This window comes from Salmo salar, chromosome 19, assembly GCF_965601325.2.
Source record: "Salmo salar chromosome 19, fSalSal1, whole genome shotgun sequence".
In the NCBI taxonomy this organism is placed as follows: Eukaryota; Metazoa; Chordata; class Actinopteri; order Salmoniformes; family Salmonidae; genus Salmo; species Salmo salar.
This window is the reverse complement of record NC_138309.1, coordinates 74,620,752-74,637,840: the sequence shown is the minus strand read 5'-3', so window position 1 is coordinate 74,637,840 and position 17,089 is coordinate 74,620,752. Positions and strand designations below refer to the sequence as shown.

The following is a 17,089-nucleotide window of genomic DNA, read 5'->3' as shown; positions in this document are numbered from 1 at the left end:
CTCTCGGCTGTGCTTCCCTTTGTAGTCTGTAACAGCTTGCAGGCCATGCCACATCCGACGATCGTCGGAGCCGGTGAAGTACGTTTCGATCTTAGTCCTGTATTGACGCTTTGCCTGTTTGATGGTTTGTCGGAGGGCATAGTGGAATTTCTTATAAACTTCTGGGTTAGAGTCCCGCTCCTTGAAAGCTGCAGCTCTACCATTTAGCTCAGTGCGAATGCTGCCTGTAATCCATGGCTTCTGGTTGGATATGTACATACAGTCACTGTGGGGACGACGTCCTCAATGCACTTATTGATAAAGCCAGTGACTGATGTGGTGTACTCCTCAATGCCATCGGAAGAATCCCGGAACATGTTCCAGTCTGTGCTCGCAAAACTGTCCTGTAGTTTAGCATCTGCTCAATCTGACCACTTTTTATAGACCAAGTGGTCCATTTGTGGCTAGATGGTATACAGCTATGGACGGAAGTGACTTTTCATAGCAGGTTAGGATAGCATTTTAGCCAGCCCTAACCACCCTAACCTTTTTCCTAACCTTAAAACCTAATTATCCTGACCAGCTAGGTTAATTATCCTAACCTGCTGCGTATGATATGATATGAAAGATCACTTCAGTCCGTAGCTGTGTACCATCTAGTCAAAGCTCTTGCCACCCCTACTGTCATGCTGTTGCCATGAATAAGTGAATGAATGATGTGCATCCCTGACAGCAGGTCAGGTGATGCCATGGGCATACACCCACCACTGTCATAGGGGACCTGGGTGGAGGAGATACAGTAGATAGACATTGGGGGTGTTTTATAGGATATTGTTGGTCCAATCAAAAGCTGGTAATTGTCTCAAGAAAGACACTTTTCCCGCAGCCACCCAGGTCACTGCGATTTAGGCAGCAGTGGCGCGTAATTGCTTGGGCATGCTTATATTTACTCACTGTTTCATATGGTTATATGATGTTTGTGGGTCAGACAGGGTATCAGTATCAGTACGTCATCTTCATTGTTTCAATTAGTCTAGAGTGACTGTGTAAGAATGGATACTGTACGGGTGGGACTCAGCTTTTACGCGCCATGGGTGTGGCGATGGGACGTCACGGGAAGGCCCGTTATCCGCTTGCTATGGGAACTGTATAAAACCGGTGCCCACGCTTACAATGGGAAAAAAAGTTTACTGGTTGATGCTCGGTGTTCTGTAGCGTCTCCCACGGCTCTCCTTTCCTCTATTTGGAAAACCTCTCCTACTCAGAATCAATGCGAATCAGCAGCGATAAGCGCGCTGATGCTGTGCGGTCTATAGCTTTCTGTTCTCTGGAGAATAAGGACTAAACTCTCTGTTACACGTTTCTTCTTGCATAGCTCATCAGTGCAACGGGGAAGACAGACAACATGATTTGCTTTATCTTCGTGGTTCTATGTGGATTGTCTGGCAGTGCGCTCGCAAAAGGTAAGTAGAGAGTTCACTGATTGATGAAACTATCAACTGCACGGATATGCAACAGCCCGCTCCCCATGGGGCGCACCCTCACCATCCCTATTCAGTCGCCTACGGACAAATCACACAAATTATTCCATATTCAAGTGTACTTATATTTAATGTGTTCATGTTTTAAATAAATATCAATAGTTGATAATAATATCCAATTAAATATAAATATTTCTTCATCAACTTATTATGGACACATTGAGGCATGATGCGTAATTATTGTCTAAATGCTTGACGCAGGATGTGCGCATAGGTTGCCAACTTGCCATCTTCTAGTAGTAGTCCTATTGTGCAAGACCATGGAAGATGGATTGCCACATAATCAGGAGGAACGTGCGTACTGTCACAGTAAAGAGATAGTATTGACGCTAGGGGAACATTCTTCAAACACTTGGCACTCGGCAGACAGTTTAGCCAGCATCCCGAGCTTTGAACATAACAGGCCAAGGCTTCTTGGCGCTATTCCGTCGACTGTCTCATTAATCGGCTCATCGAGATATCAGTGTGGTCATATGGTGGTTAAAGAAGTGCGCTTCTTTTACAGCTAACTGTTGTTAGTAGATAAGTCTTGTCTTGTGGGATAGTTGTTTGGATAACGGAGACCTCTGTGGCCCTGCTCTGTGCGCTCTTTGACCCGGGTTGAATCGGCACACACAGGGCTACTTCCTGACGCTGATGAGTTTGTGAAATGGAAGTTGTAATATAAGTGAGTGTGGGGTCATGACCAGCGCAAGGAAACTTTCTAGAGCGCGGGAACTGGCGCAAATCAGCGCTTATGGCTAAAACAGACGCACGGAGAGGAAACTGAGGTGAACTGGCTCGAACTGGCTCCTGTGTGCGTAACGTATGGACGCAGCGCATATGGTTATTGGTCAACAACTTTATACTGTAAGGAACAAAAATATAAACGCAACATGCAACAATTTAATTAATTGCAAAAATGTCAAAGATTTTACTGAGTTACAGTTCATATGAGGAAATCAGTCAATAGAAATACATTCATTAGGCCCTAATTTATGGATTTCACATGACTGGGAATACAGATCTGCATCTGTTGGTCACATATACCTTAAAAAATGGGCCTCACAATGGGCCTTAGGATCTCGTTACGGTATTTTTGTGCATTGAACTTGCCACCGATCAAATGCTATTGTGTTTGTTGTCCGTAGCTTATGCCTGCCCATACCATAACCCCAGTGCCACCATGGGGCTCTCTGTTCACAACATTGACATCAGCAAACCGCTCGCCCACATGACACCATACATGTGGTCAGTGTTTGTGAGGCCAGTTGGATGTCCAAATTCTTCCAAACTATGTTGAAGGCGGCATATGGTAGATAAATGAACATTCAATTGTTTGACAACCGCTCTGGTGGACATTCCTGCAGTCAACATGCCAATTGTAGCTTCCTTAAAACTTGAGACATCTGTGGCATTGTGTTGTGTGACAAAACTATACATTTTAAAGTGGCATTTTATTGCCCCCAGCACAAGGTGCACCTGTGTAATGATCATGCTATTTAATCAGATTCTTGGTATGCCAAATCTTTCAGGTGGATGGATTATCTTGGCAAAGGAGAAATGCTCGCTAACATGAATGTAAACACATTTGTGCAAAATATTTGAGAGAAATAAGCTTTTTGTGCATATAGAACATTTCAGGGATATTTTATTTCAGCTCATGAAACATACATTTACATTTAAGTCATTTAGCAGACGCTCTTATCCAGAGCGACTTACAAAATGGTGCATTCACCTTATGATATCCAGTGGAACAACCACTTTACAATAGTGCATCTAAATCTTTTAAGGGGGGGGGGGGGGGGTTAGAAGGATTACTTTATCCTATCCTAGGTATTCCTTAAAGAGGTGGGGTTTCAGGTGTCTCCGGAAGGTGGTGATTGACTCCGCTGTCCTGGCGTCGTGAGGGAGCTTGTTCCACCATTGGGGTGCCAGAGCAGCGAACAGTTTTGACTGGGCTGAGCGGGAACTGTGCTTCCTCAGAGGTAGGGGGGCCAGCAGGCCAGTGGTGGATGAACGCAGTGCCCTTGTTTGGGTGTAGGGCCTGATCAGAGCCTGAAGGTATGGAGGTGCCGTTCCCTTCACAGCTCCGTAGGCAATCACCATGGTCTTGTAGCGGATGCGAGCTTCAACTGGAAGCCAGTGGAGAGAGCGGAGGAGCGGGGTGACGTGAGAGAACTTGGGAAGGTTGAAAACCAGACGGGCTGCGGCGTTCTGGATGAGTTGTAGGGGTTTAATGGCACAGGCAGGGAGCTCAGCCAAACATGGGACCAACACTTTACATGTTGCGTTTATATGTTTGTTCAGTGTATGTGGACCAAGTTTTCTTGTCTTGCATAACCTGATATATTGTTACTATTGTCCTCTTCCTGTATATATTTATTAGCATAATCAAGGAACAAAATAAGGTCCACAATAATTAAATCACATTTGTTTTATCTAATTTAAATACACATTTTAATGCACAATATTTGAATGGGAATGGTGCAGGGTACCCATGTAGCATATAATGTTCTGAGAACTATATGTTTCTTAGGTGGGAATTTCACATAGAGAATGATTGAGGCCTCTGGTGGCCAAAAGGCCGTTTTCGCTTGGGCTTCCACCAAGCATCCACCATTTAAAAGTAGTCAACTAGGTGGGGATTCCTAAGGGTTGTAGCCTCAATGGCACTGCCCATGCTGTCACATATGCTATAATGTCACAGATATAAAGATGAGTCCTCTATCTATCTCTATGGAATTCCAGTACTTCAGCGTAGCGTTTCCTACAGGTTTCTTCATGGTTCTATTTAAAGTAATGATCTCAAATTGTTCCAAGAATGTTAAGAAACAACGTTCTTCTGTGGGAATTTCAGTATTCAGCATAATGTTTTCTACGGGTTTCCTCATGGTTCTCTTTAAAGTCATGTTCTCAGAACATTAAGAAAACTTTGTATTAAAACCACAAGAAAAAATGTGTAATATTCAAAGAATGTTCTAAGAATGTTATTTAAGAACATACATTCTGTTCTCAGCGGAGAAAATACTCTCTCTATCCTTTATCTTGTTAAGTGTGTTCAGGTGTGTTGGTTTGAATCTCACTGACTCCATGCCACAATAAAAAGTAAATGTGTTTGCATAATTAATGCCTAAGCAAATTAGTTACCATGTGTCCTATCTGTGCTTGGAGTTCCAAACAGTTTGCTAAGCTAGCCATGTTATTAAAAGTCTTATTGCAACATGCTCTCAGAACTTTATTTAATTACATTCAAATAACCTATAATATCATTTCTCAGAGCGTTGATAAAACTTCCCAGGAAAACTTTTAGGGAATCATAGAACTTTCAGTTTTTACGGTCAGGAAACAACATTTATGGCTTCGTTCCCAGAACCAATGGGAAACCAATGACTTACGCTCCCACAACTTCCAAGGAACCAAATGTGCTAGTTGGGATTTACCATACTGTTTCTATTTATACATTTTGTGTGCCAGACTTTTTTTTCTTCTGTATTTAACTAGGCAAGTCATTTTTATTTACAATGACAGCCTATAGGCGAACAGTGGGTTAACCAACTTGTTCAGGGGCAGAATGACAGATTTTTACCTTGTCAGCTCAGGGATTTGATCCAGCAACCTTTTGGTTACTGGCCCAACACTCTAACCACTAGGTTACCTGCCACCCCAGATAAGGATCTGAAAAGAATGAATTGTACCATGTGAACACAAGATATCAAAGGTCAAGCCTTATTATTTCCCTCTAATGATATGCAAATGTCACCACACTTTGTAAAATATCTTTTGTGGTTTACATAATTGGAATAACATGTACAACACATGAGAAAAACATGTCAATTTTTTTTATTGTAATCTACATTCAGCTCATGAACTTATTCCTGTCGTGCAGGCACATTCTCGGGTTTCAACCGGTCATGTCCTTGAAGTGCATGAGATCCTACACTAGGGTTTGTTGGATGAAAGCTCCAGCTGTATTGAGTGAAATGGGAAGGGACTTTCTGTCCAATTCACAACCTGTTGAAATGCCCCTTGGGCCTGTGCTGAGAGAGACTTGACTTCCTCCTTTAAACTATTTACCCCAACATATAGACTCTGCTTCAGGACTCTAGGTGTGTGTGTGTGTGTGTGTGTGTGTGTGTGTGTATTTGCGTGCGTGCGTGCGTGCGTGTGTGTATGACTCAAAGTGGAGCAAGAGGAAACATTACCAGAGTGAGTAAAATTAGAGCATCCACTGGTAACCAAGACAATGAATAGTAGTAATGGGGTTGCATTCAAATTGTCCAGCTGAGGTGGAACTCAACTCATGCATCATCATAAGGTCAACCTCATTTGAGGGTTGCTAGTGACTGAGGGGTCAGATAATGGTCGTAGAGCAATGATGTGTTTGATCAGGAGGATAGTAGAGAGGATAGTAGAGAGGATAGCAGAGAGGATAGCATATTGGCACACTTTTGGTAAATTGGAAGTGCTTGACATGCTGGTTATGACGTGGAGGACCCAAAGAAAGGCTTTACTCAAAGCAGGAGAGTGAAATGACTGTTAGAAGCCCTGAGGACCTGGGAAGTCACACCCAGTCTGCTGTACTATGAAGAGTTATAAACCACATATCAGTCATCAATACCCTGCTGTTGGCTCAAGCCACAACTCATTGGTCATTTGTAACACATAAATCATCTCCTTTAAATAATGGCTGCAACAGTAAAAACACACTTGATTTCCTGGAAATAGGTTTTTAGATCACTCAATACATTGCTACGCATAATTTCATTTTTTCCTGTTATAGCTATATCAATTTAATCAAGTGCACAGTATAGTGAATTAGGTTTGTGTATGTTCCAATAGGACCCAACAGTGTGAATTAGGTTTGTGTATGTTCCAATAGGACCCAACAGTGTGAATTAGGTTTGTGTATGTTCCAATAGGACCCAACAGTGTGAATTAGGTTTGTGTATGTTCCAATAGGACCCAACAGTGTGAATTAGGTTTGTGTATGTTCCAATAGGACCCAACAGTGTGAATTAGGTTTGTGTATGTTCCAATAGGATCCAACAGTGTGAATTAGGTTTGTGTATGTTCCAATAGGACCCAACAGTGTGAATTAGGTTTGTGTATGTTCCAATAGGACCCAACAGTGTGAATTAGGGTTGTGTATGTTCCAATAGGACCCAACAGTGTGAATTAGGTTTGTGTATGTTCCAATAGGACCCAACAGTGTGAATTAGGTTTGTGTATGTTCCAATAGGACCCAACAGTGTGAATTAGGTTTGTGTATGTTCCAATAGGACCCAACAGTGTGAATTAGGTTTGTGTATGTTCCAATAGGATCCAACAGTGTGAATTAGGTTTGTGTATGTTCCAATAGGACCCAACAGTGTGAATTAGGTTCCATTTATAAGTTGGCTGGTTTAAGGACGTGTCTGTGTGAATGTTTCCCTTTGGACTGAGAGGAAGGAAGGGTGGATGGACAGCGCCATTTATCTCTCATTAATAAACCTCACTTACCATGGAGTAGAGCGTTGCTTTTATTTAATAAACAAAAGTGACACTGCTTACGCATTTCCACTTTGGTCCTCAAGTGGTTTAGTGGCATGGGAACGAGGAGGTGACGAGGGTCAGTGGTGTTTCTGCCTGGGAGTGTCTATGATGACGCTGTCAGTTGATCTGTCAACACCACTAGTGTTGTGGTCAGTTGTTGTATTGTTCTCTGGTATTTATTGGTCCATGTTGTTGTGGCCAGCATAGCTCTGGACCAGACTGTTAAGACATCTCTGTTCTCTCTCTGTTCTCATCTCTGTTCTCTCTCTGTTCTCTCTCCCAGGTAAAGCCAATAAGACATCATCTCTGTTCTCTCTCCCAGGTAAAGCCAATAAGACATCATCTCTGTTCTCTCTCCCAGGTAAAGCCAATAAGACATCATCTCTGTTCTCTCTCCCAGGTAAAGCCAATAAGACATCATCTCTGTTCTCTCTACCAGGTAAAGCCAATAAGACATCATCTCTGTTCTCTCTCCCAGGTAAAGCCAATAAGATATCTCTGTTCTCTCTCCCAGGTAAAGCCAATAAGACATCTCTGTTCTCTCTCCCAGGTAAAGCCAATAAGACATCTCTGTTCTCTCTCCCTGGTAAAGCCAATAAGACATCATCTCTGTTCTCTCTCCCAGGTAAAGCCAATAAGACATCATCTCTGTTCTCTCTCCCAGGTAAAGCCAATAAGACATCTCTGTTCTCTCTCCCAGGTAAAGCCAATAAGACATTTCTGTTCTCTCTCCCAGGTAAAGCCAATAAGACATCATCTCTGTTCTCTCTCCCAGGTAAAGCCAATAAGACATCATCTCTGTTCTCTCTACCAGGTAAAGCCAATAAGACATCATCTCTGTTCTCTCTCCCAGGTAAAGCCAATAAGATATCTCTGTTCTCTCTCCCAGGTAAAGCCAATAAGACATCTCTGTTCTCTCTCCCTGGTAAAGCCAATAAGACATCTCTGTTCTCTCTCCCAGGTAAAGCCAATAAGACATCTCTGTTCTCTCTCCCAGGTAAAGCCAATAAGACATCTCTGTTCTCTCTCCCAGGTAAAGCCAATAAGACATCATCTCTGTTCTCTCTCCCAGGTAAAGCCAATAAGACATCTCTGTTCTCTCTCCCAGGTAAAGCCAATAAGACATCTCTGTTCTCTCTCCCAGGTAAAGCCAATAAGACATCATCTCTGTTCTCTCTCCCAGGTAAAGCCAATAAGACATCATCTCTGTTCTCTCTCCCAGGTAAAGCCAATAAGACATCTCTGTTCTCTCTCCCTGGTAAAGCCAATAAGACATCTCTGTTCTCTCTCCCAGGTAAAGCCAATAAGACATCTCTGTTCTCTCTCCCAGGTAAAGCCAATAAGACATCATCTCTGTTCTCTCTCCCAGGTAAAGCCAATAAGACATCATCTCTGTTCTCTCTCCCAGGTAAAGCCAATAAGACATCTCTGTTCTCTCTCCCAGGTAAAGCCAATAAGACATCTCTGTTCTCTCTCCCAGGTAAAGCCAATAAGACATCTCTGTTCTCTCTCCCAGGTAAAGCCAATAAGACATCATCTCTGTTCTCTCTCCCAGGTAAAGCCAATAAGACATCTCTGTTCTCTCTCCCTGGTAAAGCCAATAAGACATCTCTGTTCTCTCTCCCAGGTAAAGCCAATAAGACATCTCTGTTCTCTCTCCCAGGTAAAGCCAATAAGACATCATCTCTGTTCTCTCTCCCAGGTAAAGCCAATAAGACATCATCTCTGTTCTCTCTCCCAGGTAAAGCCAATAAGACATCTCTGTTCTCTCTCCCAGGTAAGGTGGAGAGAGAGCCTAAGGGGAAGTTCAGTGTTCCTGTTCTGGATGTGAAGAGTCGACAGCTGGTCCTGGAGGCCAACCAGACGCTGACGATCCACTGCAGGTGAGTCTCTCTGGAGTCACAGGTTAGAGGTCAGAGGTGATAGGTGAAGGGGGTGGGTGGGCGGGCAGGCGGTCAGCGCAGATCAGTGAGCGCTGGTTGGGGGTCAGGGTGGGGGGGTTGTAGGTTAGTGAAAGGGGTCAAGTGGGAAATGTCAAGATAAAGGAAAGATTGTCTGCCTAGACTTATTCACTGATCAGATTAGCTTTTAAATACACCTTTTATATACACCTTTTATATACACCTTTTAAATACACCTTTTATATACAACTTTTATATACACCTTTTATATGCACCTTTTATATACACCTTTTAAATACACCTTTTATATACACCTTTTATATACACCTTTTATATACACCTTTTAAATACACCTTTTATATACACCTTTATATACACCTTTTAAATACACCTTTTATATACACCTTTTATATACACCTTTTATACACCTTTTAAATACACCTTTTATATACACCTTTTATATGCACCTTTTAAATACACCTTTTATATACACCTTTTATATACACCTTTTATATACACCTTTTAAATACACCTTTTTATGGTCAGCTTTCAGAAGTTGTGATGCAATGAGAGAGATGGAATGTTTTACAGCAATCTACCTTTGACCAATCAGGGGTCGGTGGGAGCTGTCGTGGGTGTTCCCTGGAGGTGTGGCCAGAGATAAGGAGATTGTGCAATTGGAGGATTCTCGCTGTGGGAGGCAGAGCCAGCATTACTGCAGCCAACTGATTATTAGCTCAGCCCAGGCCCAGCACACAGGATCGTTCCGGTGTCGGTACAGCCATCGGACCCGCAGGCAGAGTGCTGTCTACATCTATGTCACAGGTAACATTTAACAACTACCATCTCACTCTGGGATTTACTCATTACAGTGTCCTGTACTCCCAAGTCCCTGTCAGAGCCACTCTGTCACAAATGCTAGAGCTCAGGAAATGGAAATAAGGTTTAGGAAATGAATCATCTGTCCACCTCTTTCTCACTGATGGACTCTCTCTGTTAAACTCTCTCTGTCTCGCTCTCTCTCCCTCTCGCTCGCTCTCTTTCTCAATGACACTTTCTCTCTCACCCTCTCTCTTTATCTCTCCCCCTCTCTCCCTCCTCCCCCCTCTCTCTCCCCCACTCTCTCTCTCTTCCCAATTGATGGAGTGGTCTCTCTCTCTCTCTCTCTCTCTCTCTCTCTCTCTCTCTCTATCTATCCCCCCTCTCTGATGGAATGGTCAGTCAATCTCTTGCTCACTCTGTCTCATTGTTTATATGCTTAGATTAAACAAAATATAGTGGCAGTGGGTGCTAAATACACACCAATACCGGAGAGAAATGTATATCTCAACACTGTTTGTACCAACAACACATCCTAATGACTCTGGCTCAGTTTCTCCCCCTTAGCATGTCTCTTTTCTCAGCTTCCCTCCCTCCCTCCCTCTCACCCTCTAGCAGGTCTATATATAAAAGCTTTTTACTTTCATTTACGTGCTACCTTAGTCCTCGGGGCCAGGAATAGTCCAGCTGCTGAAAGGCTCAGGTTTGGGCAGAGTTTCCCAGGGCACCAGGCTTATCTGCTCCCCTCAGCCCTGCTCACAGCATCCTGTGCTTGGGGACGGGAGGAGGCCGCGGGGGGTGGAGGTGGGAGGGGAGCTGGAGGTCTATAGACAGGGGAGGGTGGGGGTGGGTGTCTCTGGTTCTGTTCAAAAGGGGGCGGGAGTGGAAGGTGGGAGGGTAAGGGGGGTGAAATAGGATGAAGGCCAGGCAGGATTCAGGATTCAGGGGCATCCAAGGGCAGAGGAGGCACCGTGACAGCCCTGTCTGCCCCACTCTGCCTTTCCCTGTCCTGGGTAGAGGCTGGCTGGGCATGGAGCTGGGCCAGGGGCCAGAGGAGATAGCGGCGCCAGAGGAGCCAGGGTCACAGGGTGGGGCTACTGTTTGGCCAATAGGACCCCTGGGGCCCATCAATCGCTCTGGCTGCCAAGTCCATTAGGCGTCTGACTCCATCACCCGCTCTGCTCTCACTCTCCTGCCCCTCTCTGCTCTCACTCTCCTGCCCCTCTCTGCTCTCACCCTCCTGCCCCTCCTGCCCCTCCTGCCCCTCTCTGCTCTCACTCTCCTGCCCCTCTCTGCTCTCACTCTCCTGCCCCTCTCTGCTCTCACCCTCCTGCCCCTCTCTGCTCTCACCCCCCTGCCCCTCTCTGCTCTCACCCTCCTGTCCCTCCTGCCCCTCTCTGCTCTCACCCTCCTGCCCCTCTCTGCTCTCACCCTCCTGCCCCTCCTGCCCCTCTCTGCTCTCACCCTCCTGCCCCTCTCTGCTCTCACCCTCCTGCTCCTCCTGCCCCTCTCTGCTCTCACCCTCCTGCCCCTCTCTGCTCTCACCCTCCTGCCCCTCTCTGCTCTCACCCTCCTGCCCCTCTCTGCTCTCACCCTCCTGCCCCTCCTGCCCCTCTCTGCTCTCACCCTCCTGCTCCTCCTGCCCCTCTCTGCTCTCACCCTCCTGCCCCTCTCTGCTCTCACCCTCCTGCCCCTCTCTTCTCTCACCCTCCTGCCCCTCTCTGCTCTCACCCTCCTGCCCCCTCGCTAGCTCCTTCATATGTAATCAAAGCAGCAGGAGGAAGCCCTGCGGTCCAGGCCACTAGTCCTTGGGGTACTTTTGTTAAAATGTTCAGAGATTATACTTTCCTTGAATAACACAGTACAGTAGCTGACAAACAATGAGGTGAGCTCCACCCGCCCACGCCTTTCAATGGCACAGGAATATTAGAGGGTGGGTGTGGAGGGGGTAATGTACCTGGAAGGATCACAGGCTGTTTGATTACCTCGAAACAATCTGTGTGTTTATTGTTGACTCCAGGAGACTATTTGCTGAATGGGTATTAAGTAAGTGTGTGTGTGTGTGTGTGTGTGTGTGTGTGTGTGTGTGTGTGTGTGTGTGTGTGTGTGTGTGTGTGTGTGTGTGTGTGTGTGTGTGTGTGTGTGTGTGTGTGTGTGTGTGTGTGTGTGTGTGTACCTATCCCTAACCTCAGTGTTGTGGTTTCAGACAGACAGCGGCCATTTGTGGAGGAGCAGAATAACAGTCCAGATTTGGTGTATATCAAGGAGAGCCAGCCACTGGTCTTCCCCTGTAGGGTCACCAACCCTGACGCCACCGTGTCATTGGTCAAGGTGAGTTCCCTTCACTATTTCCACTACTAGCACTCCTGACTACATCTTAGAACAAAACACTTCTCTCTGTTTCTCCATCAGCACTCCCATCTGTACACAGTCATGTTGTTTCTGCTAGTACAGATCATTCAACACATTGTTCTTATCTTGGCAACCGTTCTGCCTTGGAGTGTGTGTGTCCGTTTGTTTGTGTCAGTCTGCGGATGTGTGTGTGGAAGTGTGTGGATGTGTTTGTGAGTGTTGCTGCCTGAGTGGTGAGTGAGTGTACGTAAGTGCAATGAAGTGCAGTGTGTGTGTATGTATGTTTGTGGCAACTTCTCAGTGTGTCAGTGATACCTATTTTTTACTGCCATGTTCCGAGTGAGCGGCGCCCGCAGTTTCCTCTGTTGGCACTGTTGTTACCCCTGGAGACAGGACGTGGGGTCTGGAGGGCCCCCTGCCCCCCATACTCACACACCCCTATCCTCCGATCTGGCTGCCAAACTCCTCCTGATTCCTTAACCAGCCGGCCTTCTGGCCAGAGGACGATGAGATGCCAGGAGTAATGGGCTGGCCAGGACTGACTGGTGCTAGCAGGGCAAGGCATGCCCCTCAGGCAGATCTGTTAACAGTGGTATTGTATGTAGGTAGCGTCTACTGTGTGCAGAGACTACACAGTTTGACCTTCACAACGCAATAACATCAAGGTGAGAGAAGTGGGCTACTGGTACTTTATCAGGTGAATGAAGGAATGAGGTTTCGATGGAATTTCCAAAGAGAGTTTCAGGAAACTGAAAAAGAGCGAAAGAACAAAATTAACCCCTCAGTCATCTCTCCTCTTGTCCCTGGCTCTCCCTTCAGGATGTGACGCGGACCCCGAAACGAAGCGTTGCACAACACACACATTCTCACACACGCACTTCACTTCTGTTGGCTCTCTGTGTTTATGTCTTGCTCCTATCTCCACACAAACGTCCAGCCTAGAGCCACAAATGTAATTCTTCTAAAAATACCCCCTGTTCTTTCACTCTCTCACATCCGCCTGGCCCAGCATTCCGAACCTGGAGTCCACTCCACACACAAACACTGTCACACACTCTGGAGTGTTTTTTTCCTGGAAGGATTTTGCACTCTGCCTGGATCTTTAATTTGTTGTCCCACCTCTCAGCAGGGAACAATACCAAGGGGGCTATTCCCTCTCGCTGCCACCGTGAAAGTCACCCAGTGGGGCGAGGAGTGGAGGCAAGCGGAAGGGGGTGGTGTAGCATGACCTAGGGTCCCAGTCCAGTCTCCATCCTGTAGTTACAGGATGTGAACAGATGGACTGGAGACACGTTTCCCACGTCCTAACTTCTCTCTCACCTTGCAACCCACCTGCACCCCCTTCCGACCCCCTTACACCCACCTACACCCCCCTCCAACCCCCCTCCGTCCCCAACATCCTCTGAATCCTCACCTCCCAGGATTCAGCTACCAGGGGGTGGGATGGAGGGGAGCACTAAGGGCATTCACAGGGGCCTAACGAGACAGAGGAGACATAGAGGCATTTACTATAGTGTAGTAAAGCAGATGGAAATAGGAGGGAAAAGAGGTGTCTTAAGGTTGGACAAGGGATGAGGGGGGCTATCAGCCAGGTAACACTGGGGATGAGGGGTCTATCAGACAATTAACACTGGGGATGAGGGGGCTATCAGCCAGGTAACACTGGGGATGAGGGGTCTATCAGACAATTAACACTGGGGGTGAGGGGTCTATCAGACAATTAACACTGGGGATGAGGGGGCTATCAGACAATTAACACTGGGGATGAGGGGGGCTATCAGCCAGGTAATACTGGGGATGAGGGGTCTATCAGACAATTAACACTGGGGGTGAGGGGTCTATCAGACAATTAACACTGGGGATGAGGGGGGCTATCAGTCAGTTAACACTGGGGATGAGGGGTCTATCAGACAATTAACACTGGGGATGAGGGGGGCTATCAGCCAGGTAACACTGGGGATGAGGGGGGCTATCAGCCAGGTAACACTGGGGATGAGGGGGGCTATCAGCCAGGTAACACTGGGGAAGAGGGGTCTATCAGACAATTAACACTGGGGATGATGGGGGCTATCAGTCAGTTAACACTGGGGATGAGGGGTCTATCAGACAATTAACACTGGGGGTGAGGGGTCTATCAGTCAGTTAACACTGGGGAAGAGGGGTCTATCAGACAATTAACACTGGGGATGATGGGGGCTATCAGTCAGTTAACACTGGGGATGAGGGTCTATCAGACAATTAACACTGGGGATGAGGGGTCTATCAGTCAGTTAACACTGGGGATGATGGGGGCTATCAGACAACTAACACTGGGGATGATGGGGTCTATCAGTCAGTTAACACTGGGGATGAGGGGTCTATCAGTCAGTTAACACTGGGGATGATGGGGGCTATCAGACAATTAACACTGGGGATGAGGGGGGCTATCAGACAATTAACACTGGGGATGAGGGGGGCTATCAGACAATTAACACTGGGGATGAGGGGTCTATCAGACAATTAACACTGGGGATGAGGGGTCTATCAGTCAGTTAACACTGGGGATGATGGGGGCTATCAGACAATTAACACTGGGGATGAGGGGGGCTATCAGACAATTAACACTGGGGATGAGGGGGGCTATCAGACAATTAACACTGGGGATGAGGGGGGCTACCAGCCAGTTAACACTGGGGATGATGGGGTCTATCAGACAATTAACACTGGGGATGAGGGGGGCTATCAGACAATTAACACTGGGGATGAGGGGGGCTATCAGACAATTAACACTGGGGATGAGGGGTCTATCAGACAATTAACACTGGGGATGAGGGGGGCTATCAGACAATTAACACTGGGGATGAGGGGTCTATCAGTCAGTTAACACTGGGGATGAGGGGGGCTATCAGCCAGTTAACACTGGGGATGAGGGGGGCTACCAGACAGTTAACACTGGGGGTGAAGGGGGCTACCAGCCAGTTAACACTGGGGGTGAAGGCAGCTATCAGCCAGTTAACACTGGGGATGAGGGGGGCTATCAGCCAGTTAACACTGGGGACGAGGGGGGCTATCAGCCAGTTAACACTGGGGGTGAAGGGGGATATCGACAGTTAACACTGGGGATGAGGGGTCTATCAGCCAGTTAACACTGGGGGTGAGGGGTCTATCAGACAGTTAACACTGGGGGTGAAGGGGGCTATCAGCCAGTTAACACTGGGGGTGAAGGGGGGGCTATCAGCCTGTTAACACTGGGGGTGAAGGGGGGGGCTATCAGCCTGTTAACACTGGGGGTGAAGGGGGCTATCAGACAGTTAACACTGGGGGTGAAGGGGGCTATCAGCCTGTTAACACTGGGGGTGAAGGGGGCTATCAGACAGTTAACACTGGGGGTGAAGGCAGCTATCAGCCTGTTAACACTGGGGGTGAGGGGTCTATCAGACAGTTAACATTGGGGATGGGGGGGCTATCAGACAGATAACACTGGGGGTGAAGGGGGCTATCAGACAGTTAACACTGGGGGTGAAGGCAGCTATCAGCCTGTTAACACTGGGGGTGAAGGGGGATATCGACAGTTAACACTGGGGATGGGGGGGCTATCAGACAGTTAACACTGGGGGTGAAGGGGGCTATCAGCCAGAAACACTGGGGGTGAAGGGGGGGGGCTATCAGCCTGTTAACACTGGGGGTGAAGGGGGGGCTATCAGCCTGTTAACACTGGGGGTGAAGGGGGCTATCAGACAGTTAACACTGGGGGTGAAGGGGGCTATCAGCCTGTTAACACTGGGGGTGAAGGGGGCTATCAGACAGTTAACACTGGGGGTGAAGGGGGCTATCAGCCTGTTAACACTGGGGGTGAGGGGTCTATCAGACAGTTAACACTGGGGATGAGGGGGGCTATCAGACAGGTAACACTGGGGATGAGGGGGGCTATCAGCCTGTTAACACTGCGGATGAGGGGGCTATCAGTCAGTTAACACTGGGGATGATGGGGGCTATCAGACAATTAACACTGGGGATGATGGGGGCTATCAGACAGTTAACACTGGGGATGAGGGGGGCTACCAGACAGTTAACACTGGGGGTGAAGGGGGCTACCAGCCAGTTAACACTGGGGGTGAAGGCAGCTATCAGCCAGTTAACACGGGGGATGAGGGGGGCTATCAGACAGTTAACACTGGGGACGAGGGGGGCTATCAGCCAGTTAACACTGGGGGTGAAGGGGGATATCGACAGTTAACACTGGGGATGAGGGGTCTATCAGACAGTTAACACTGGGGGTGAAGGGGGCTATCAGCCAGTTAACACTGGGGGTGAAGGGGGGGCTATCAGCCTGTTAACACTGGGGGTGAAGGGGGGGGCTATCAGCCTGTTAACACTGGGGGTGAAGGGGGCTATCAGACAGTTAACACTGGGGGTGAAGGGGGCTATCAGCCTGTTAACACTGGGGGTGAAGGGGGCTATCAGACAGTTAACACTGGGGGTGAAGGCAGCTATCAGCCTGTTAACACTGGGGGTGAGGGGTCTATCAGACAGTTAACATTGGGGATGGGGGGGCTATCAGACAGTTAACACTGGGGGTGAAGGGGGCTATCAGACAGTTAACACTGGGGACGAGGGGGGCTATCAGCCAGTTAACACTGGGGGTGAAGGGGGATATCGACAGTTAACACTGGGGATGAGGGGTCTATCAGACAGTTAACACTGGGGGTGAAGGGGGCTATCAGCCAGTTAACACTGGGGGTGAAGGGGGGGCTATCAGCCTGTTAACACTGGGGGTGAAGGGGGGGGCTATCAGCCTGTTAACACTGGGGGTGAAGGGGGCTATCAGACAGTTAACACTGGGGGTGAAGGGGGCTATCAGCCTGTTAACACTGGGGGTGAAGGGGGCTATCAGACAGTTAACACTGGGGGTGAAGGCAGCTATCAGCCTGTTAACACTGGGGGTGAGGGGTCTATCAGACAGTTAACATTGGGGATGGGGGGGCTATCAGACAGTTAACACTG

General features: G+C 47.5%; 1 protein-coding gene across 1 annotated transcript in view; it reads left to right on the top strand.

The window, feature by feature from the left end:
• Positions 1-1,170: 1,170 nt before the first annotated feature.
• The window catches only part of flt1 (fms related receptor tyrosine kinase 1), a 31,320-nt gene continuing 15,401 nt past the window's right edge, over positions 1,171-17,089 (top strand). The window contains exons 1-4 of the mRNA XM_082965962.1: positions 1,171-1,442; positions 8,812-8,917; positions 9,549-9,760; positions 11,961-12,085. Coding sequence (XP_082822088.1) covers positions 1,385-1,442; positions 8,812-8,917; positions 9,549-9,760; positions 11,961-12,085 — 501 coding nt within the window. The 5' untranslated portion in view covers positions 1,171-1,384. The remainder of the gene's footprint in view (positions 1,443-8,811; positions 8,918-9,548; positions 9,761-11,960; positions 12,086-17,089) is intronic.